Here is a 23,044-nt window from a genome sequence, read left to right on the forward strand (position 1 = left end):
TCCTTTAGTTTATGATTTTACTAAGCTTTGTTCTGCCCTGTTTTTCATTTTGAACTTTATAATCACAGTACCTTTTTCAATTTGTTTTGCTCACATTGTTACTCTTTTTCTTTATTGTGATTATTGTGCTGTGCAATTCTCATTCCTTTTATGAGCATCTCTATTTTGGAATAAAATAAGAGAAACAAGTTGCTAGATCAAAGTATAAGTACTTACTTGGGGGCTTTTGCCATGTCAGCATAGCATACTGATTTTTCCCATCAGGCTTTGCAGGCACTGCTTCTGTGTTAAGCACGATTATACATGGATGGAAACCATTGTAACCATAATAATGTAGCATTGAGGAATAATAATTTTGAATGAATTATAAAATCACTATAATTATGAGATATATTGATTTAGTCCATGTATGATTGCCAATGTGAGATGTAAAGCCCCCATGTTTGTTCCTTTGTTATGTGGGTCTCTCAATATGTGTAGGCACCACCTTCTTGAAAAGGCTTGGTAAACTAAGACTAGCAAAGTGAAGATGTCATAAAAGAAGTATCATGTTCTGTATCTAAAGTGTTCTCTAGAGGCCATATGTTAAAAGCAAAAGAGCAAAATGGACTGTTGGGGAAGTGATTAGATCCTGTGGGCCTCAACATCATTAGTGGATTTCCTACCCTACCTACTGATGGGTTTATAATTAATGGCTACTAGATGCTGGTTTTAAAACTATAGATGGTAGCACTTAGTGGTAAAAAGTATCTTGTCCTTGGCCTTCGCACTCAACTCCTGGCTGCCATCTTTGCTCTGTCACCCACTCCTGATGCCATGCTGCTCGTCCTCACCACAGGCCCATAGCAATGGAATTAGCCAACCATGCACTGAAGCTTCTCAAGTTTTGAGCCAAATAAACTTTGTTTCTCTTGAATTGTGTGAGCTTGAGTATTTTGTCATGGTAATGGAAAACTGACTAACATATAGGGGTTAGAGAAAGAATATTAAACATAACTTTATGAAATACATACATATATGAAATATAACATTAAGTATACACATGAGTATACCAAATAGTTCTCCAGAGTATGCACTTCCAAACCTAGCTCCAGGTAACTCTTCTCCTGAACTGCTGTCACTTCATTTCAGGTGAAAACATCAGTGACCAGGGGCAGCCCCATAGCACTCACTACCCGTTTTTGAGGACATGCAGATGCCACAAGTCCTCTAAGTGTTTGAACCAACCCCAGACCCAAGCAATATCGCAGTCCTACCTCTCTTCCTTGTGTCTGTGGATCAGGGTGCAAGATCTCAGCTACTGCTTGAGCACTTAGCTTGCCTGCCTGCCATCATGCTCCTTGCTATAATGGTCATAGCACATAACCCCTAAAACCATGCACCCCAAATTAAATGTTTTATTTTATCTTTGGCCATGGTAATTTGTTGCAGCAATAGAAAAGTAACTAAGGCACTCATAATTCAGTTAAACCAGCACTGCATCCTGCTATATACTTCCATTCTTAAATGCTTCCTTTCTGAATCATGGAACAACACTTCAGTCACTTGATATATCCAGCCCCTCACTCCTCACCCCAGTCTTGCCTTTTAAATAATCAAGTAAGCCATATATAGCAATTGTCCCAGTCCTTATGGTGGGAGAAGATGATGTGATTAATTATGGCTATGAAACATTCATGAAACACTCAAAGATTCAGGGAAGGGTTTGTCTTTCTCATGAACAGGACTGAAATTGCTGGCATTGTCACATGCCTAGCCACATCCCTTGGATCATTATAACTACCGAAGCTGGATTGCGACCAGGAGGAAAAGATCAGTATAGTCATAGCATTTCCCACTTTCACACTGTTGAACTGAGACAGAAAGAAAGAAGGCTCCATAAGTCCTCACCACAAAACTGTCTTTTATTAACAAAACCAAAGAACCCCAAACACTTTTTGTGGACATTACCTTTTTCCCTCCAGATTTCAAAATGGTATTCTGTGTGTACATATTTTTAAATTTTCAACACATTTAGAATACAGTTGTTGACATAAAACAAGCCTAAGAAACAAAAGTGAGATGTTCTTAAATTAGATTTCATACATTTATAACTATCAAATGGTCATTGAGCCCTCAGTCCTGGTTTGCATGCCATTCCTCCTTGGCCTTATGGGACGGGGGCTGCAGCTTTTGTAGGACAGCAGCACAAGGGTGTGAGGAAGGAATCAGTGAGAGCGACTGAGATGCACAACTGTCGATACCAGTGGTGAGTGGGAACAAACAAAACCCCCCATTCATCCTGGGGGTATTTTATTTTCCCCTCGGCAGGTTGGCCAGGAAGATACTAGTTATTTGTCAACCAGTTATGAGTAAACATAAAGGGGAGAGTCACCACTGCTACCGTTGCCTTGAGGGCCCTTGGTCAAAGCCAGATCCCTGTAAACTGCCACCTTGGCTCAGAAAATGGCTTACTACACAGCCCCAGGGGCTTCCTTCATGAACTACACAATCCGGATCTCAGAGATTAGCTCTGCCATGTATTATCTGTGTTGAAATGGGTAAGAGGATGAAAACTGTACGGTTGGGATAAGACTAGACAGCACCTGTCTAGTTCTGCAGAACGGCTTCCGTTCAGCCTGTCTGGGATGGTTTGCCCTACCTTTAGGTAAGGAGGTGCCGGGCGGCCCTGAGAAGCCCATTAGCGGGCTCAGGGAGATTGGAGGATAATCATGGGGATTTATATACATGGAACTAATCAACCCAAGGTGAACCAGAATAGTCACGACTTAGAATGAAGAGATTTAGGAGGCATCACCTGGAAACTGAAAGCCAGCTGTTTAAGGTACCATTCCAACAAACAAGGTTCAGCACTCAAAATGGTCCATGCATGAAGAGGCCTTTTCTTGAAGACTCACAATTCTTCCTACTTTATAAAAGGAGTAGTAACTAGGGCAAGCATTTAGGAAGTACTGAGGTCCAGACTATTACACAATCTTGCCCACTTGTATCACGAACAACAACCAAACTCTGAAATTTATGTGACAGGGTTATTAACTGTATGTGATTCCAACAAGATGTCCTTAAAAATAATTTAAAAATCACCCAGATAATAATTGTCTTGGTTAGAATGTTTGTTCCTTGTGTGTATAAATTCAGCCTAGAATTTATCCCCTCAATTTGTATGAAAAATAAGGAATGTATTAATTTTAAATTCATACCTTAATAAGTTACCAACATATGAAATAAACTTTTGAAGGGCTATAGATGGATCTGGCTGGCATTCTCTACTCTGTTTTACAGGGACACGCTGCACTGATAACAGGTGGAGGCTGTTTTGATCTGGATGACTGTCTGAGGACTGCTAATAATTAGTCACTAATTGTGTTGACCATAAGACACAAAGAGGGAAGCGGTGTCCCCTGCGCCTTCTCGAGCTGTACAGTGCATGCTGAGTTGCCCACTCTCCTTCTGCCTTTCACTCCCGCTCTTCTGAAAGCTGCCCACGGAAAAGGCTAACACACTTTCCTCACAGGGTATCTAGATCAGCTAGCTGATGTTTCAGACACATCACACAACTGTTTCTTTGTTGATAGAGATGACACCCTACTTTAAATACTATGTACAAAAATGTGTGGCTGTCGCCTTAAACACTCCCACATGCTCAGCTAAGAGGTCATGTGATGAGTGTGACTCTTCTATCTAGTCAATTTACACCTATAGACAAGCACCAAGAAACATGCACACTACAGGGAGCCTAGATAGGGAGAATTCGTATTTCACCATGAAGGGGAACGCTGTCACAAAGTGCTGACGTGTGGTTTCTATCACTCATGCTCTAATTTGGGGGTCTTCGCAACAAAAGGGGCTGTGAGGGTTTTGCCCCCCCTTTTTTTCTTTACATTAGGTTCTGTGTCAGGCACTAATCAGTCAGGTGGCTTTTGGTCCAATGGTATGTTAGTTGTCTTTTTGCACCGTTTTAATCCTTCTGCAAAAAGCCAAGTTCAAATGCTGGAAACCGTGACGTCTCTGGTACCAAGATGTCAGAGAGAAAGTGAACAGCACCAGCCATACCTGCAAAGCAAAATGTGCATCTCTTAAGAACTGCATGGGCTAGTGAATAAAATAAAGTGACATTAATCCCTTCCTTCATCTACAGGGGCTATAAGGACATAAGGGAAAGTCCCATCATCAGTTAAAAATGGCATCATTAGAAACAGCACCCATCAGGCAATTATACCACTCCTTATTTGTGTGTGTGTGTGTGTGTGTGTGTGTGTGTGTGTGTGTGAATTCAGGCATATGCAGTGTGAGTATGGACATCAGCAGACAACTTCAAGTGTCAGTCCTTGCCTTCCACCTTGTTTGAAACAGGGTTTCCATTTTCTATTGCACACACACCAATGTAGCTGACTGGCAAGATTATGAGGTTCCTCCTGGGTCATGTCCCAATTACTCTTCAAAGTGATGGAATTATACACTTGAGCTATATATATCTACACATCTGGATTCTGGGGATTCAAACTCAGATTCTCACACTTGTGTGACAAGCAAATTTACCTACTGCGCTATCTCCTCAACTCCACTATATTATGTTTTAAGGAGCAGTTTTTGGATCCTCGTCGTGCATTTGAAATGTTAATATGATATTGCAGCATCTACCAAAGAGACACAGATGTAGATCTAGGATGCAGCTATATCTAACAAGCATGAGGGTCGAGTACTATAATCCAATGATAAAACAAACAAAAGCCCTTGAAGAATTTAAGGATGTTACCAACTGTCAATAAATGAAATTTTCCTGTCAAAGCTTCTATAGTCTTATATTTTCTTTAGCTTCTAAGAAAGTAATTTTCAAATAAGTGCATGCATATATAGAGAGAAATAATGCAGAAGTTATTATATGAGGCCACCCTATAGCACCCACATGAGAAATAGACAAGATCTCCTGAGTGATTGGGAATGTGGGGGGAGGGTGAATTAGTAGAAGGAGAGTGAGGAGAGGAGAAGGGGAGGGGAAAGAGGGATTGGGAAGGTAGGATTGAGAGTAAGGAAAGAGATATCTTGTTAGTGGGAGCCATTATAGGGTTAGTGAGAAACCTGGCACCAGGGAAATTCCCAGGAACCTATAAAGGATGATCCCAGTTAAGAATCTAAGCAATACTGGAAAAGATACCTTAACTGCCCTTCCCCTGTAAGCAGATTGATGACTACCTTAATTGTCATCATAGAACCTTCAACCAGTACCTGATCAAAGGAGAAGCAGAGATCCACAGCTAAGCACTGGGCCAAGCTCCTAAAATCCATTCATAGAGAGGGAAGAGCAATAATATGAGCAAAGGGGTCAAGGCAATGACGGAGACATTCACAGAACCATCTGACCTGAGCTACTGGGAGCTAAATGACTCTGAACTGACAGCTGAAGAACCTGCATAAGACTGAGCTAGGCCCTCTGAATGTGGGTGACATTGTGTGGCTTGGGCAGTGTGTGGGGCCACTGATCATGGAACCAGTATTTATCCTTAGTGCATGAACTGGCTTTTTGGAACTCATTCCCTATGGAGGGATACCCTGCTCAGCCCAGATACAGGGAGGAGGGCCCTGGTCCTGTCTCAAGTGATGTGACAGACTTTGTTGACTCCCCACGGGAGGCCTCACCCTCTCTGAGGAATAGATAGGAAGTGGGGTGGGGGGAAAGTCAGGTAAGTGGGAGAGGGTAGGAAGAGGGAACTGGGGTTAGTATGTAAAATAAAAAAAAGATTGTTTTAAAAATAATTTAAAAAATAACAAAAAAGAAAATTACTTTCTTAGATGCTAGAGAAAATATAATAAATCCAAAAGAATCTTTGTCTTTCTAGGACTTCAATTATAATATTTATTAATTATATTACAATAATATCTATTAATTATATATATATTAATTATATTCTTGTATACTTATAAGCCTGGGTAGACTACATAATTACTGTTGCTTTTACTAATGACCTTGCTAGCTGGGCAGTGGTGGCGCACGCCTTTAATCCCAGCACTCAGGAGGCAGAGGCAGGCAGATCTCTGTGAGTTCGAGACCAGCCTGATCTACAAGAGCTAGTTCCAGGACAGGCTCCAAAACCACAGAGAAACCCTGTCTCGAAAAACAAAAACAAAAAAACAAAAACAAAAAAACCAAAAAACAAAACAAAACAAAAAAAACTAATGACCTTGCTATAACCATCAGTAAAAATACTGAACAGTCTTCAATAGTCACTCATTTTTCTAAATATTAATATCAACTTCTACTTTCCATTAATATAAGTTACTAGTAATTCTTTATATAATTTAAAGACTTAAGTGTATTTAAAAAACTAAGAACATATAAAATAATATATAAAATGCAGAAGAGGAAACTTATTATCCCCCTATCCAATAAGCCTTCCAGGCTTTGTCTACCTATGTATTTCACAGAAGTTCTAAAATTTTGGGGGACATTCGCAGAACAAATGTAGGCAAGATAAGCATGCTTACTATAATTTTGTTTTAGTTCTGAAGTGTTACTCAAGCAACACTGAATGTACTAATGCTTGTACTTAGAACAGAAGAACCAAATATCCAAATGTAAGATTTTATTTTTCATACTCTCCTACCTTCAAAGAGGGAATACGGTCTGTCAGGAATGCGACACCCATGTGCTCCATAATCGAGGCACCACTCTGCAAACTAACAAGAAAGACGATCCTTTTTAAGAATAGAATTTCTTAAGAGGCAACAAACGGGACACTTGAATGAATTTATAAGAACTGAAGAGGGGGCTCAAAAGAGGCTCAGTGGTTAAGAGCATATAGTACTTTTCCAGAGGACCCTAGTTCAATTCTAAGCACCCAGCCAGGTGCTCACAAACACCTGAAACTCCAGCCTTAGTGGGAACTGACTCCTCTGCCATCTTCAGACATCTGCACTTACCTGCACATTCCTACACATAGACACACAGAGACACATAATTAAAAATAACAAAAATAATTATTGAAACAAATAATTAAAGAGGCCAGTTTGAACAGTAGTGATTCTAGGGCTCTGGACTTTATTGTTTGAAGAAAACCCCCTAGCAGAATGAGAGTTAGGGACCTTTCCTTGCCTGATTCCTCTTCTGTAGGGTTGGAGAGATGGCTCAGTGGTTAAGAGCACTGCCTGCTCATTCCAAAGGTCCTGAGTTCAATTCCCAGCAACCACATGGTGGCTCACAACTATCTGTAATGAGATCTGGTGCCTTCTTGAGTTAGAGACCTGGTCAGTCGACCTCATCAACTTAAGACTATGAAACCCAATATGGACAAGTTCAATCGAATCACCATATATGGGCGCCCATGCATGCATCAGCATTGCCAGGGCATAAATTTCATTTTCAAAATTTCAGGTCACATCTACCTTAAAACATTGTAGGGACACCTGGAGGAGAAAAGCAAAATTCTGCCTATTACTTCCAAGTGCTTGCTCCATCTGAATAAAAATTCCTGCCCTGAACTTGTCTTCAGACTTGGCCACTGGCTCCCGCTGGCCTTGGTTACTTCTGGAGAACACACTCAGTGTGCTGCTTTTTCCTCCGTGTCTCTTTACTGTCTTATGAACTGTTGTTGGAACAATTCTCCATTGTGGAAATACCACAGCCCTTAGCTCTTTACTCTCTGGGCTTTGCATCCTTAATAAGCTAAGGCCTTCCTTCTTCTATCACAGACACTGCCTTGGTGTCAGACTCATCACTTTCCCACCAAGGACTCGACAAACACCAGTGTGGGAACCCAAGTTCTTCCTGATCCTTCCCACCCAGATCCATGGTGATGTTTCTAAAGAAGAGTCTCAACATGGATCCTCCATTTTCCAAACTGGTGTTCAGTGCTGTCTAGTTTTAAAAATCACCTGTAGGTCCCGAAAATCACTAGTAAGAGGGATTCTTTATTTAAATGGTCTAGAGTAGGTCACACTGGTCCTCAGGTGTAATCAAGGTTGAGAACTGCTCTGTGCACATGTGATTTCAAGTCATATTTAACACACCGCCCCCACCATGGCATCCCACAGCACTGAAGTGCTCCCTCTCCAAGATACACTAAGATGCCTCCTGACTCTGTGGCTTTGTGCTGGGTACTCTAAAGGAAAGTATTCCACTTCCCTAGGTAACTCCCTTCCTGACTTACTTGCAAAATACTATTGTTGAAGAAATAGGCCTCTCTATTTATGTAACCATCTAATATTAAAGTTACCCCTGCCTCTAACTCCTGTTCTGCCCTGACCCCATGATCTAGCAATCATGAACTTTATATCTTTGGATGCTTCTAGCTCCAAGCCTCTGGGCAGGCAATTTCCTCTCTCTACAATGTTCCCCATTCCCTTCTGCATAACTTTCAGCTGTCTTCCTGTTTTGGCTTACACACCACTTTCTGATCTCACATAACCAGACTGGGTTCTGCCCTCTTACATGCTTTTACAGCATCCCATGATTAATCCGTGAATGTGGGTACCCTACAGATATTCAAAAACAGAGAGGCCATTTTATTTGAGTTGACAAAAACAAACAAAAACACCCTATAATGGTAGCAGGTGTTCACTGTCCAGATGGTATACAAATATGTTACCCATAATGCCTCTATCTGTCAATAGCCACTGCAAACATTTTGGTGTATTTTCTTCTATCGTTCAGTGTCTATACATAATTGCACCAAGTGAAACATGCAGAGTAATAAAATTACAAGAAAGCATTTACCAAGTCTAGCTTCTTGCCATTCATGAAAATATACTGAAGGCATATTTACTTGTTTCTATTTAGAGCCATTGCTACTGTTGTACATATTACAGAAGAGTAACCTAGACAAGGACGATCATGGAGCTTACATTTCACCAGTTTGAGCCAAGCAATAAGCCATACACTCAATGAATAACTGGAAGATTCTTCCATGTGGCAGTCTTAAAGATCCTGAAGAATGTCACAGTTAAACTAACCCTGGAGTGGCAAAGAGTTGCTCTATAAATTGCAGAGGGAAGTACATTTTTGGTGAAAAAAAAAACAGGTAATAACAGTTTAGAGTCCGTTACATTGAGAGGGAGGTGCAGTGAGGCATTATGTCTGAAAGGGGCTCAAGATAGGACAAGGTAGAGAAACTGGCAAGGGTCAAGGCATGCAGGACTATAGAAACTTGGAGAGGAGCGTAGGTTTGTCATGCAGCCTAATGTGACACTAATGAAGCCTTTAACTAGGAACAATTGTAAATAGTCTACATGTTATCTCATTTAATGCTTGAAACATCCTGGGTAGATAGGTAGTTGTTTTCTCTTCATTTTTTTCAAATAAAGAAATAGAGGCTTGATGAATAAATCTACTTTAGGACAATAAAGCTTATATATAAGCTGGGTATGACATCAAAGATCTGAAACCCTAGAACTTGGGAGGGGGAGCAGCAGGAAGATCAGAGTTCGTGGTCATCTTTGGGAACAGCAAAACCAAAGCCCCTCTGCGCTAGCTCAGACTCTTCAAAACAAACACATAAACGATGCATATACATAGTACAGTAACTCTGACCAGGCAGTGTGATCCCTAAACTTCTGGTCTTCAGAGTAACCTTTATGTTTGCTGCTCATCTCAAAGATGGGACAGAAGACCAAGGACAATGACGTAACAGAAGAAACAGGTTTAACCACAGATTGGGACGGACAGGCTCACAGAGGGAAGAGGAGTTGCGCTGTTGGACTCTGTCCTGGGAAGTTCCAGAGCTGCAGGGATAGAGGTGTCCTCACCTTGCAGGCTCGATAGAGGTACTTCTTATCCTGCGTAAGGTGGTAAAGGGACAAAAAGGAATAACCATTTCCGGAGGTTCCATGGCAGATTCCATAGCCTTTCCGGAGCAGACCTCGCTGCCAAATCACATCGCTGCACTCCATGGCCTCTTTCAAATATTTTTCCTCTTTAAAAACCTAGAAAGGTAGAAAACAAAACAGTGTCAACAAAATGTTTTCAATGAAGAACTAGAAAACCATTTACCTAATGATTAGAAAAGTATACAACATTAGGAAGACTGAACAAGCATTACGGTTAAGCAAACAGAAGAAGCTCTCCACCCAGCCATGTCCTGCTCATCCTTCTCCTCTAAGGTCTATCCCAGTGAGTCCCCCACCCCAACCTCCTTAATCCACCAGATCTAGCTCTGGTCCCACATTCAGTGTTGAGGCCTAGTCTGGCACCCTGTGCCTGGACGGCGTCTAAACTCTAAACTGGGCCTCTCTCTCCACATGTCCTGAGCACCTCCTCCAGACTTCTAATGAGCTTAGAAACTTCCCCCAGTCTGAGCTGAGCCCCACCTACTTCTGTTACCCCATTTGAGCATCAACACGAAATTGTTCCAAGACTGAACCCTACACCCCATTCAACTGAAGACAATCTGACAAGTTGAGGTCACTGGAAAGAGAGATCCAAACATCAAGTCAACAAAGTACAGATACAATTTCCATGCCAAGAAACACTACCAACACAGTAACTTCAGATGTCTAGGTCCCATTGCAATAGCACAAGCCACATAAATAGATCATCACTGAAAACACAGTCCTCTCTTAGTGATGTTCCTGAACAAAAGCAACTCAGATGATACAGAAAACAAGATGTAAAACAGTAACAATACATATGAACAAGGAACTCAAAGAAGATATGAACAAATACCAGAATGAAGACTGGAAACTGTGAATGGAATAATAAAAACAATACAAGATATGAAAACAGAACTTAATAAAGAGACTCTCAGAAGAAAGCCAAAATAAAATAACTCAGGAGAGCCTCATCCATAGATTGATCAAACTAAAGAGAAAATATCAGGCTTTGAAGGAGAGGAATTTGATCACTGAATGAAAGAAAATCTCAAGTCCAAACAGAAAAAAAGAAACCATGAGCAGGACATGAAGGAGCCGAACACTATTTAAAAAACAAAACTGAAGCCGGACAGTGGTAGCGCACGCCTCTAATCCCAGCACTCAGGAGGTAGAGGCAGGCAGATCTCTGTGAACGCGAGGCCAGCCTGGTCTACAAGAGCTAGATTTAAAATAGGCTCCAAAAAACTACAGAGAAACCCTGTCTCAAAAAGCAATAATAAACAAACAAAAACCACAACAAAAATTTGAACCTACAAATAATAGGTATAGAAGAAGAAATCCAGGTCAAATGCAAAGAAAATATTTTCTACAAAATTATACAAAACTTGCCTCATCTAAAGAAAGAGATGCCTATTAAAGTTGAAGAGGAATACAAAATACCAAATAGACAGGACCAGAAAAGAAAGTAAATCCCCATGTCATACAACAGTCAAAACAGTAAATTTATAGAATATAGGACATTGAAAACTAAGAAAGATCAACTTACTTTAAAAGACTCCCCATCAGAACACCAGCTGGTTTTTGAAATGTCAATTTTTAAAATATCTTTGAGAAATCCGTGTGTGTACTATATTTACACAATTTCTTCCTTTTCCCTTCCCTCTCAGTCCTTCCATGCCCCCCAAAATTCATGGCTTCTAAATTATTAATTATTATTATTACAGCTGGGTGGTGGGAGCACACTCCTTTAATCCCAGCACTTGTGAGGCAGAGGCAGACAGAGTTCAAGGCCAGCCTGGTCTACAGAGTAAGTTCCAGGACAGCCAGGGCTACAAAGAGAAACCCTGTTTCAAGAATCTAGTGTGTGTGTGTGTGTGTGTGTGTGTGTGTGTGTAATACATATATATGTATAGAAAATTGTTACACACATACACACACATATATACATATATATTATTTAGTGTTGCTTGTATGTGTATGTTTAGGGCTGACTGATTGCTTTGGAGATCACCTATCTAGAGGCTCGTCCCTGGAGAAAACTGAATCTCCTTCACTAAGGGTGGGGCCTTGTGAAATTTCTGCATTCACAGTGGCATGTCAATTGGTATTATCATTTTTCAGGTCTTACTTAGGAATCCATATTGTTGAGGCTTCATGGGTGCAGAATACCTATAACTTATACAAGAAATTACCCTGCAGCAGAGCAGATATCCTGGTCCTCTGGCTCTTAACGTCTTCCCACCACCACTTCATGGTGTTCTGAGTGGTACATGAAGGGGTTGTATTGAGGATGTATCAGTTGCTGTTGGAAACCCCATAGAGAACTGTTCTCTGAATTTTGACCAGTTGGGTCTTAATGGCCTTTGGCTACTGAAAAAAGGGTGCTTTGTTTTAGTTTCCTTTTTTTTTTTTTTTTAAATAAGATGAGAGCTAAACTTCTCTGTGAGTAGATGGATAAGTATCTAGAATGTGGTTCCAAATGACTGATTTAGAGAAATGGGAGTAATAGGTTCTCCCTAGGGTCCCTGGGTAATACCAGTCCTGGACAGCAGACTAGTTTTACCATGTCATACATGAATTCCTTCCTGTGGTAATTTGAATAAGAATAATACATTCTCTGGAATTTGAACATTTGGTCTCCAGTTGGTGGTGCTGTCCTGTGAGGCTTGGGAGAAGTGCTGCTGCTGTAGGAAATATATCTCTGGGGGTGGCCTTTGAGGGTTCTAAATCCATATGCCTTTCCTACTTCACTCTCTGCTTTCTACTTGCAATTTAAGATGTGAGTCTCCAGCTTCTGCTCCAACACCATGACTCCTGCTTGCTGCCATGATGAACTGTAAGCCAAATAAACCATCGCTTCTATCAGTTGCCTTGGTCATGGTGTTTTATACAACAGAAAAGTAAACTAACATAGAAGATACTGGTACCAGAATTGTGGGGGAATTGCTGTGAAGGACCTGACCATATTTGGTTTGTTTGTTTGGTTGATTTTTTTTTTCAATGAATGATGAAATCTTTGGGACTTTGGACTAGAAAAGTGGTTCAATCTATAAGCAGGGCTTAACGGGCCACCCTAGCAGGATCTGAAAGACCATGGAGAGAAAAGCAGACCATAGCAGTAGGGCTCAGGAGGGAAGCAAGAACTTTAAATGTACTAGTACGTCTAGTATCATCTATCTATCTATCATCTACCTATCATCCATCCACTTATAACCTATAATTCATCCATCCATCCATTCACCTATCTATCTATCTATCTATCTATCTATCTACCTACCTACCTACCTACCTACCTACCTACCTATCATCCATCTATCCATCCATCCATCCATAAATGTTTCCTAGTATACTGGTTTTGGTAGGATGGTCATTTTCACAATATTTAAATATTTACTCTGCCAATCTGTGAGTATAAGAGGTCTTTCCATCTTCTAATGTCTCCTCGATCTCTTTATTTGAAGATTTAAAGAATTCACTAGCGGGGTCTTTTACCTCCTTAGTTAGTTTTATTACTACTTTTTCTTGACTTTGTTTTCTTTTTTTTTTTTTTTGGCTATTGTGAATGGTATCACTTTCATGATCTCTTTCTCAATGTGTCTATAGCAAGTTGATTTTATATCCTGCCATTTTGCTAAAAGTGTTGATCATTTCTGGAAGTTTTCCAGTGGAATCTTTGGGATCTCTTCTGTATAAGATCATGTCGTCTGTAAACAGGGATAGTTTGACTTCTTTTCTGACTTGTATCCCTTTACTCCCTTTATCTTGCTGCTTTAGCTAGTGATTCAAACACTATATTGAAAATAAGTGAAGACAGTGAACAGTCCTGTCCCAATCCTGATTTTATTTATTTATATTATTTAAAAACACATTTCTAAGTAGCCCTGGCTATCCTGGAATTTGCTATATAGGCCAGACTGTCTTTGAACTCACAAAGATCTGCTGCCCTATGTTTCCCATGTACTGGGATAAAGGGAGTACTCCATGCCCAGCCTTGTTCCAGATTTTAAACTAAAGGATGCTGAAAGTAAAAAAATAGTCTTCTTCAGGAAAGAGCACAGAAGTTGGTTATCCAGTGCAAATGGTCAGCCCCCAAAACACATTTACAAGTAATGTCATATAGAATGAACATATTGTATTTGTATATTAGGGAATAGATATAATATATACATATACATGTAATGTGTATAATCTGTGTATATACACGTACATATAATATATACATACAACATAATGCAATATATGTATATGCAATATACATATATGTGTGTTGTGTATGTATATGTATATATTTATATTTATCAACAATTAAAGAAAAAGAGGCCATGAATTTGAAAAAAAGCCAGGGAATACATGGGAGGGACTGGAGGAAAGAAAGGGAAGTGGGGAAATAATATCATTATTTTATAATCTCAAAAAATTTTATACATATGTACACACACACAGAGATACAAATATAACTTAAAAAATAAGTCAGATTTGTTAGCTTGTAATCCTGGTGCTGGGGAGCTGGAGAAATGCTGACCCCTGGAGCTCACTGGCCAGTCAGTCTAGCCCATTCAGTGTGTTCTAGGGCAGTGAGAAATTCAGAAAAGAATAAAACAAATGGTACTGGAGGAACCATATCCGAGGCTAACCACTGGCCCTTAAATACATGGACACATATATGTACCTAAGCATACATGATCGCACAATGTACACAAATACAAAACTAATTAAATTAAAAGGTAGAAAGTGAGGTGGGAGAGATGGTTCAGAAGTTAAAGCACTTGCATAGCATGCGGCCTTGGGTTCAGCCCCCCAGAATCTGTGTGAAGGTGGCTGTGATAACACACATTCGTAATCTCAGTGCTCCATCAGGAGAAAGGAAGCAAGGGAAAGGAAATCCTCAGAAGTGCACAGGCCAGCCAGCCTAGCATGCATAGCAGCAAAATGACAACAGTCCCTGCTCAAACATGATGGAAGGCGAAGACCAACACCCCAGGTTACCCCTGACTCAGCACATGTGTGCTCACATGAACATGGAGATGACACCCAAGGTTGCCCTCTGAGCTCTATACATATGGCCCGGCACATGTATACTCACACCAGCACAGAATGCAAAATTTAAATCAGTATTCAGTGTACAACCTGAACGATGCAGAGGCACTAACCTGATAGGCCTGCAGGAGCATGTGGATGACTCCTGGAGCACCATGGCACCAGTGGACCAATCGGTCTGTTTCATTGCTTAATGAAGATGGGTAATTTCCAGATCGGAATTTTTTGTGGCGCACATAATCAATACTAGGTTTCACCATTTCTGTTAAGGTTTCTTGGTCCACTTTTGCTTCTGGCTTTAAAGGCACAAAACAAAACAATTTATCTTTCTGTTTTTTAACTACTGTAACATGGCTAATCTAATAAAGTATTAATTATTCATAACACTAAAGAAGATACAAAATTAGATACAATCTTTTGGTTGTTTTCAGACATAGCTTTTTTGTTTGTTTCAATTCTTGGAAATCTTGAATGTATTAGTGTTCCAGTGTGTTGAACTTTCTATTCTTTAACGAACTGAGGCCACCACTTGAAATCAAGCCATCATCCAGAGGGGTGAGAAGAGCAGGGGACTCCTATGAACCCTGAATTATGAGAGTTTTGTGTGTGTGCTGTCTAATCTCTCATTTCCTTCCACGTGGCTTTTGCCTCCTCCCAAAGGCCAAGTACAACACACCTCTCAAATCTATCAACTGGCTTTTTCATTCTGGTCAAATTATTTCACCTCAATTTCTTTATAAGATAATCAGAATAATTAGCTCCTACTGAAAAGTATATGCCTATCTCTTTCATTCAGTAGTTTGTATAATAATGATTATTACTCACTGAAAACATTCATCAGCTGTTACCTTGGAAAATGAATCAAGTTTGCATTATGGAACTAAGACTACAAACGGTTGGAAAATACTATTTTAAGGAACTCTTTCAGTTCGTTCTTTTTAAATAAAAGTAGTGAAATATAAAATATTCAAAGAGTTTCACAATACTATATAGGTTCTCATCAAAAAGTGGTGGCAACAAATTGCAAGTACGGCTAATTAGATGTCTTTTAGTGTGACATATTACCAAGCCCTCACAAATCTGGGCTATTGATAAAGTCTGGGATAAAGAAGTCTCTGTTGACATACATGGATCTCTGTGGGAAGGGGAAATGGACAAGAACTCCTAGAAAACTGGGAGTGTGGGAAGAGGAGAAGGGAGGGTGGAAGAGGAGAGGAGGCAGGAGAAGGGAAGTGGGGAGGAGAACATGAGGGAACGAGATGGGGGAAGGACAGAGACGGGGAGCAAGGAAAGAGATATCTTGATTGAGGGAGCCATTATAGTGCTAGCAAGAAACCTGGCACCAGGGAAATTCCTAGGAATCCACAAGGATGACCCCAACTAAGACCCTAAGCAATAGTGGAGAGGGTGCCTGAACTGGCCTTCCCCTATAATCAGATTGATGAATACTTTAACTGTTATCATAGAAACTTCATCCAGCAACTGATGGAAAGAGAGGCAGAGAGCCAAGCTAGCACTAGGCCGAGCTCCCAGAGTCTAGTCAAAAAGAGGGAGGAGCAACGATATGAGCAAAGGGGTCAAGACCATGATGGGAACACCCACAAAAACACCTGACCTGTGTTAGTGGAAGCTCAGACTCCAGACTGACAGCAGGGGAACCAGCACAGGCCCAAACTAGGCCCTCTGGATGTGGGGGACAGTTGTGTGGCTGGGGCAGTCTGTGGAGCCACTGGCAGCGGGACCAGAACTTAACTCCTAGTGCTTGAACTAGCTTTTTGGAGCCCATTCTCTTTGGGGGGATACCTTGCTCAGCCTAGATATAGGAGGGAGGGCTTGGTCCTGCCTCAAAGTGATGTGCCAGACTTTGTTGACTCCCCATGGGAAGGCTTACCCTCCAAGGAGTGGATGGGAGTGATGGGGTGGGTAGAAGGTGGCATGAGCTAGAAGAGAGGGGGGAGTAGGAACTGGGGTTGGTATATAAAATAAAAATAAAAAATAAATAAAAGAAGTCTCTGTCCATTGACTTAATTTTCATCTGATTCTTTGAACAAACTTCTAAATTTAATAGTAATAGGATAATAGCAATTTCACATCAATATTTCTCTTTAGACATGAATATTACATAAGATAATCTTATTTCCTTATCAAAAAAAATTGTTAAGCATGGAGTAAAATACAACTTAAGGAATACACTTGCTTCTAAAATTTGTTGAAGTGAAGTTAGTTTAATATTTAAAAATATTTACATATTAAAAAACCTTTAGGTATTTTCCTGAGATACAGAATGTGTTAGATATTTTTCTAACTATAGTTCATGATGTATATTTTCAGAATACTAAATTATGCCTAGAAAAATTATTTTTATCTAGCTAAATCCTTAGGTGTGCATGCTTTAATTCTAACACTCAGAGGTGGAGCAGAAAGATGAAGAAAGGGTACAAGGCTATAACTGCTTACACAGGGAGGTCAAGGCTAGCCTTGCTTGCTACATGAGATCCTGTCTTAAAAAATAAAACACATAACACAATGTTTAGAAAACTTATTATTCAAAGCAACCACCATTCCTTCTTGAGATACAAATAACTTTTCCTTTTTAGTGATTTCCTCACTACTCCTAAATAACATGTAGACAGCTACGTCCTGGCCTACTGATTTTAGACGTCAGTGTTTCCCTTGTTTCTCATCAGCCCCATAGCATTTTCTCATCATCATTTTTGGCTATATTCCTACTCATTGTGTTCTTTCTAGACTAAACTATGTAACTACTTCTTGATGTTAAGAAATTGGTTGGTGAATTATATTCTACAAGCTTAACGTGTGACTGGGGTGACTGGGGTGACCACCAGACTGTAGAAGTGGGGGAGAATTGTAGTTCAAAGACAGCAGACAACCCTGTCCTCAGGAAGAGCTAATGCTATCCAAGTCCTCAACCAGTCTGCTGGAGAACACCCTCTGCTTGCCCAGAGTCAGCCTTTGTCTGTGTTAGGAACTTCAGTTGATGAGCTGGGCTCATCTCGTCTCATCTCAAAACAACCTCACGGAAATGTCTAGGATGTCTAACCAAATGTCTAGGCACTGTGGCTTAGGCAGGTGTAAACAACAAATCAACCGTTCAGATGCCTAGCCAACATTTTTCAACAGCAGGGGGCTTGAAAATGCCTGTTGTTTATACATCTCCTACCTGAGATAGGTGTCATATTTTGAATATGAAGTACCCCCTCCTCCCCAGCTGGTGGCACTGTTTTAGGAAGTCCTGGAACCTTTAGGAGGTGTGTCCTAGCGGAAGGAAGCTGGTAGGCTTTGTTTCCAGCCTGAGCTCTGGCTGCTGATGCCTCCTGTTCCCGACACCATGCTCTCCTCAACTGCAGTGAATCGTATCATCTTGAACCAGGAGTCCCTTAAGCTGTCTGCAGGGATTTTATCACAGCTTCTGGTTAAACACAAGCAGGATCAGGACATCAGGGCTGAACTTCTTCCTCATAATTAACAGCTTGTAAAGCTAAGAACTGGAACCTCAGGACTCTGGTTACTGGTCAGAGGAATGAGATCTGAGAAGAGACATGGCATCCTGAACAGTCCTTAAGTTCACGGATCGATAACTAGCTAGACCTACACCCTAAGCCTTGTATGTTTACCGTTTAACAGAAAGCCTCTCGATAAATAACGAAACTATAGCTTTGCTCCCTCCTATGATGGCTAACTACTTGAATAAGACAAAAGTCCCCGGGAAAGCTGCTTGTCTCAGAGACTTTAGAATAGTACAAAGTCTACCTAAAATAAATACAGTCACAGCAACAACAACAACAAAATTAAAAAATTAGAGTCTCTAAAAGGAGATTTTAGTCTCTTCCCTGGGGCAGAGGCTGCACTGGCTGCTGTTTGAAAGGTGTCTGAGGCCAGTAATGCAACATGGTGCCCCCATGTGCCATGTGGAATTCAGCTCCCTTTGCTCTCTTCTTGGTCTGGCCTTCTCTGATCAAAACAGATGGTTTCTTTATCAAGCCCCAACTCCTTTTGTTGCTTATAGGAAAGAAGGGTCTAACAGATCCAAAAGCCCCTTAGAGATGTCTGAAGAAGCCCCTTCTTCCACTACACTGGCTTCATCTCAACACAGACATGGACCGGTGCAGCCTCTGTTGTATTTAAGTTCCCCAGTTCTATGGTTCTGCAGGAAAAACCAATTGGATTTTTGCTGACAGCTTCCTTGGGCATTTCTGTGTGATCCTCTGTCCTATTAGGTCATTTGCCATTTTTTAACTTATTTTCAGTTTATAACATTTCCTTTCTGGGGCCTACACATTTCTAGTTTCATCGAAGAGCTGGAATTTCTGTGTTTGTTGTTACTGTTATTTAGAAAGAATTTGAAAGAAAGCTTTGTCTTTATCCTACCACTGCAAAAGTGGACATCCATTTTTCAAATGCACTTGGAAAAGTTTTCATATAGACTATACTGCCAGTCTTCTAAATGACAACGAGAGATGGAGTGACCGCAGGACAGGCGGTAGGTGCTGAGGATACACGTAACACATGGAGCCACTTCGGTAGCAGCCAGCTCCATCACACTCCTTAACTGTGTCTGTAGGAGCTGGCCCATGCTTCTAAACAGCAGTTTCTAAAGAGTGCTTCTGTGTTCCTCACCTTAAAAGCAAGTAAGTAAAGTTTTCATAATTTGTATTTCTCTTAAAGAACAACATCAACCCAAGCATCTGAATCTGAAGCACATACCTGCCTTAAAGAGTCCCTACTTCATGAGGAGGATGAGGGCAGAAGGGAGCAGAGGGTGACAAGCGACTATTCTGGGACAAACTGGACACAGAATGCACTTTTAGGAATTCACTGCTGTAAAGCCAAGTCAATTATCTGTGAGTCAAACCAGAACCCTCAATTCAGTCTATTTGGTCTCTATGAGGAATTTAATACCCCGTTCATATTGGTCTAATGTATATAGTCACTATGTTTATTATCCCAGAGAACTCTTACATACCTGCATTAACATGTAGTAGATTCCAGCCATGCCATGGGCTGCTCCAACATACTGCTTCCTGTGCCACTGATACAGCAGGGGGCAGCGCTCAGTTTTCCTTTCTTCCCTTGACAACGTCTTTCCTGACTCAATAATAGCAGTGACTACCTGTGGAGACAAGGAGACATTAGAAATCAAAACAACTTACAAGTGTCTTCATCTACTCTAATTAACATTAGTGTGTGGGAGAAGACAGAGAAGTTATTTAATTAAAAAAATTAAGCAGCCATTATCTAACAATTACTTTTATTTAATAAATTCAGTCAGAGAGAAATCAGAAAGTAATGCTTGAAGGAAAACATTAAAAAGTCTACTTAGGGAACTGAAGTTCTTAGTATAAAAAGCTGACTAAATTTTATAAAACCTTCCTATTAAGAAATTACCCCAAACTTCTTACTTGCTTCCTAGCTGTTATGTTTTCTCTGAAAGGCAGCAAGTACATCTCTAAGATGGTACACACACTAGTTTCATTGATGAAGTTGGTGGGGTGCTAAGGAACGGGGTCTTCTGTGTTATGGTCTAATTCTGGAATGACTATATGGCAAAGACCCACTTTGTAAAGTGCTGCAAGTTTTAGATGGGCGTCCATCCAGCCTTCTAGCCAGCCATCTAGGTCGTGGGAATGAGACCTAGATGTGAGGTGGGCACCTTGCAAGTGGAACCCTGACAAAGGAAGCTGTTTCTTTACCTTTCCAAGCAGGCTACGGGTGCCCAGACTACATCTGGTTATGTGGACGGGCACATGAAGAGGACAGCAGAACAGGAAGAAAAGAATGCAGATGCCCAGCTAGGATCACCTCCCTCCAACCTCTTGAAGTTGAACTATGTAGTTCCAATGAAACACAACCTAACTAACACAGCTCACTGATTTTTAAAAGGTGTTTGAGAAGAAAAGTAGCCATTTCTAAAAGGTATTTTATGAGATACTTTTTTAAAAAACTAATCCTACCTAGAAACAGAGGCCGGGTCTTAATATAACTGTATGCTATCAGTTAGCCTTGAACTTTGGTAGGTCCAGCAGGCCCACAATACCTCTTTAATAGCTGTCTCACCAACAGTGCCGGGGCCAATCTCTGTGTTCAGGTACAGTAAGGCATATAGGTAACCTGCCCGCCCATACAGCAGCTCATCAGGAAGCTCCGATTCTTGACAGACAACGGTTCTGTGCATCTGCAGAAGTCTAACCAACAAGACAAAGGGTTATCCCAGAAAATGCCTAAAAGTCTCTCAATTATGACCAAAAAATAACAAGTTCATAAAACAATCAAAACTTCTCTACTAATTCCTGTTTCAAATAACAAAATTAGGGGCTGGAAAGATGGCTCAGAGGTTAAGAGCACTGACTGATCTTCCAGAGGTCCTGAGTTCAATTCCCAGCAACTACGTGGTGGCTCACAACCATCTGTAATGAGATGTGATGCCCTCTTCTGGCCTTCAGGCAGACATGCAGAACACTATATACATAATAAATAAATATATATCCAAATAACAAAATTAAGACCAAAAATATCTGGGTTGGAGATGTAGGCCAGTGTTAAAAGTATATGAGATCCTGGATTCAATCTCCAGCTCTGAGAAAAATTCTTTCAGCCCCAAATGTCCTCCTCTCTACTACTCTAAATCATACAGTTCAAACAGAGTTCACACTTTGAGAACCAGTATTAGAAGAAAGTGATGTAAAATCCGAGTAAGATAAAGCTGAGATGTAGTTACTGCTTAGGTAAGACTAAATCTCTCCATCTTTCAACATCAGACGTCCTCACGTGCCAGATACTCTACCAGATCCAAAAAAGGGACCTTGCTTTCTGCTTGTTCAGGAAGAATATAAACTGACTATTGCAAAAACCTTCACACGCCATCACCATTCCCTCATCACCATAACTAAGAGCTAAAAATTGACCTCCAACTATTCTCCAACTATTTCATGAATGTGAACTCACTTTCATACATTGAAGGCAATCAAAATTTGTTTAGAATGATTATTAAAGCCCCACAGAAATTAAGAGACACTCCTGCATGTATATAAAAAGAACACATGATCCCACCAGCAAGACTAACATATTTCGCTTTTCAGAGAGATCTGTTTGCAATTGTCGATTAGAAAATCAGCTAATTGTTGACCATCTTTGCTCAGTAATTCTGCAACAAAACATTTGGAGACATTTCCAATTTTTCAGACTCACTTTGTGATGCATTCCTGGGACTCACATTCACTTTTGAGTTTGTGGTAGATCACAGCTCCCACAGCAAGGGGCCCAGCATCTCCACACAGGAAAGTGACTCTGCGACCGCTCAGATTTCGGAGTGTTCTCTTCACATAATCCAGGGATCGCAGCAGGTAGGTCTGGTCGCCAGTGACCCGGTACAGCTGCAGGTAGAGAAGTGCTATGCCTGGAATGAGTCCCGCCCCCAAAAGGAAAGCATTACTATCTTCCTTTCACCTGCAGGGAGTAATTTTACAGTTCAACAAAACATTTTCTGCAAAGACTGTGTATTTTGAAATAGACAACATAAACAATAATAACAACAAAATATATAATTTATTTCATAAAATTGAAAACTGCTGAAAACAAAAGACACAAAAATTAGGGTGGAAAAGGCCATGAAACAGTGGAAATTTATCATTCTGTTAACTGGCCCAACACGGTGAGACAGCACTTTACACTTAGAAAAGAAGACAGAAGGCACGCTACTGCTCCAGCCACTCCCGGTTCTGACTCACGCCCGGCTTAGCCTCAGCCCCCTCTGAATCTCAGGCTGATGGACTCCTTTTCTGCTTCCCCTCTCATCATTTCCTTCCACACTGAGCAACACCCAGATTCTTCGCCCAAGTCTTCGCTCACAGAGGACAAGAGCCAGGAGTCCTGCTGAGAGCTCTTTGCAGAAGCCCTTAGGAGAATGACTTATATTGAAAGGTACTCTGACTCCCGAGCTAAGGAACTGTGGGAGAAGGTGCTTAGATTTGATCAGTACATGCAGTGGGTCACAATAGACTCCATTACAATGTTCAATTAATATGTATTAGTAAAAAAAAGAAGTCAGCTAAGTAAAAAAGGAATCACACCGCATGGGAAAGTACTGAAATAAATGTGACAGTGACTAGCTCAAATAAAACATTCATTTAGGCTAAAATTGATGTTCTTTAATATTCTAGATTTCATCTAATTTACCTAATAATCTGAT

At 40.6% G+C, this 23,044-nt stretch overlaps 1 protein-coding gene across 1 annotated transcript in view; it reads right to left on the reverse strand.

Moving 5' to 3' along the window:
- Window positions 1–1,883: 1,883 nt before the first annotated feature.
- Window positions 1,884–23,044, reverse strand: part of Lancl2 (LanC like glutathione S-transferase 2) — a 40,792-nt gene continuing 19,631 nt past the window's right edge. The window contains exons 3-9 of the mRNA XM_050131800.1: window positions 22,045–22,252; window positions 20,894–21,041; window positions 19,823–19,969; window positions 14,952–15,134; window positions 9,739–9,915; window positions 6,603–6,675; window positions 1,884–4,053 (exon numbers count right to left, since the gene is read on the reverse strand). Coding sequence (XP_049987757.1) covers window positions 3,959–4,053; window positions 6,603–6,675; window positions 9,739–9,915; window positions 14,952–15,134; window positions 19,823–19,969; window positions 20,894–21,041; window positions 22,045–22,252 — 1,031 coding nt within the window. The 3' untranslated portion in view covers window positions 1,884–3,958. The remainder of the gene's footprint in view (window positions 4,054–6,602; window positions 6,676–9,738; window positions 9,916–14,951; window positions 15,135–19,822; window positions 19,970–20,893; window positions 21,042–22,044; window positions 22,253–23,044) is intronic.

This window comes from Alexandromys fortis, unplaced genomic scaffold (genome assembly GCF_014885135.2).
Source record: "Alexandromys fortis isolate MF-2015 unplaced genomic scaffold, M_Fortis_MF-2015_v1.1 scaffold_343, whole genome shotgun sequence".
NCBI lineage: Eukaryota > Metazoa > Chordata > Mammalia > Rodentia > Cricetidae > Alexandromys > Alexandromys fortis.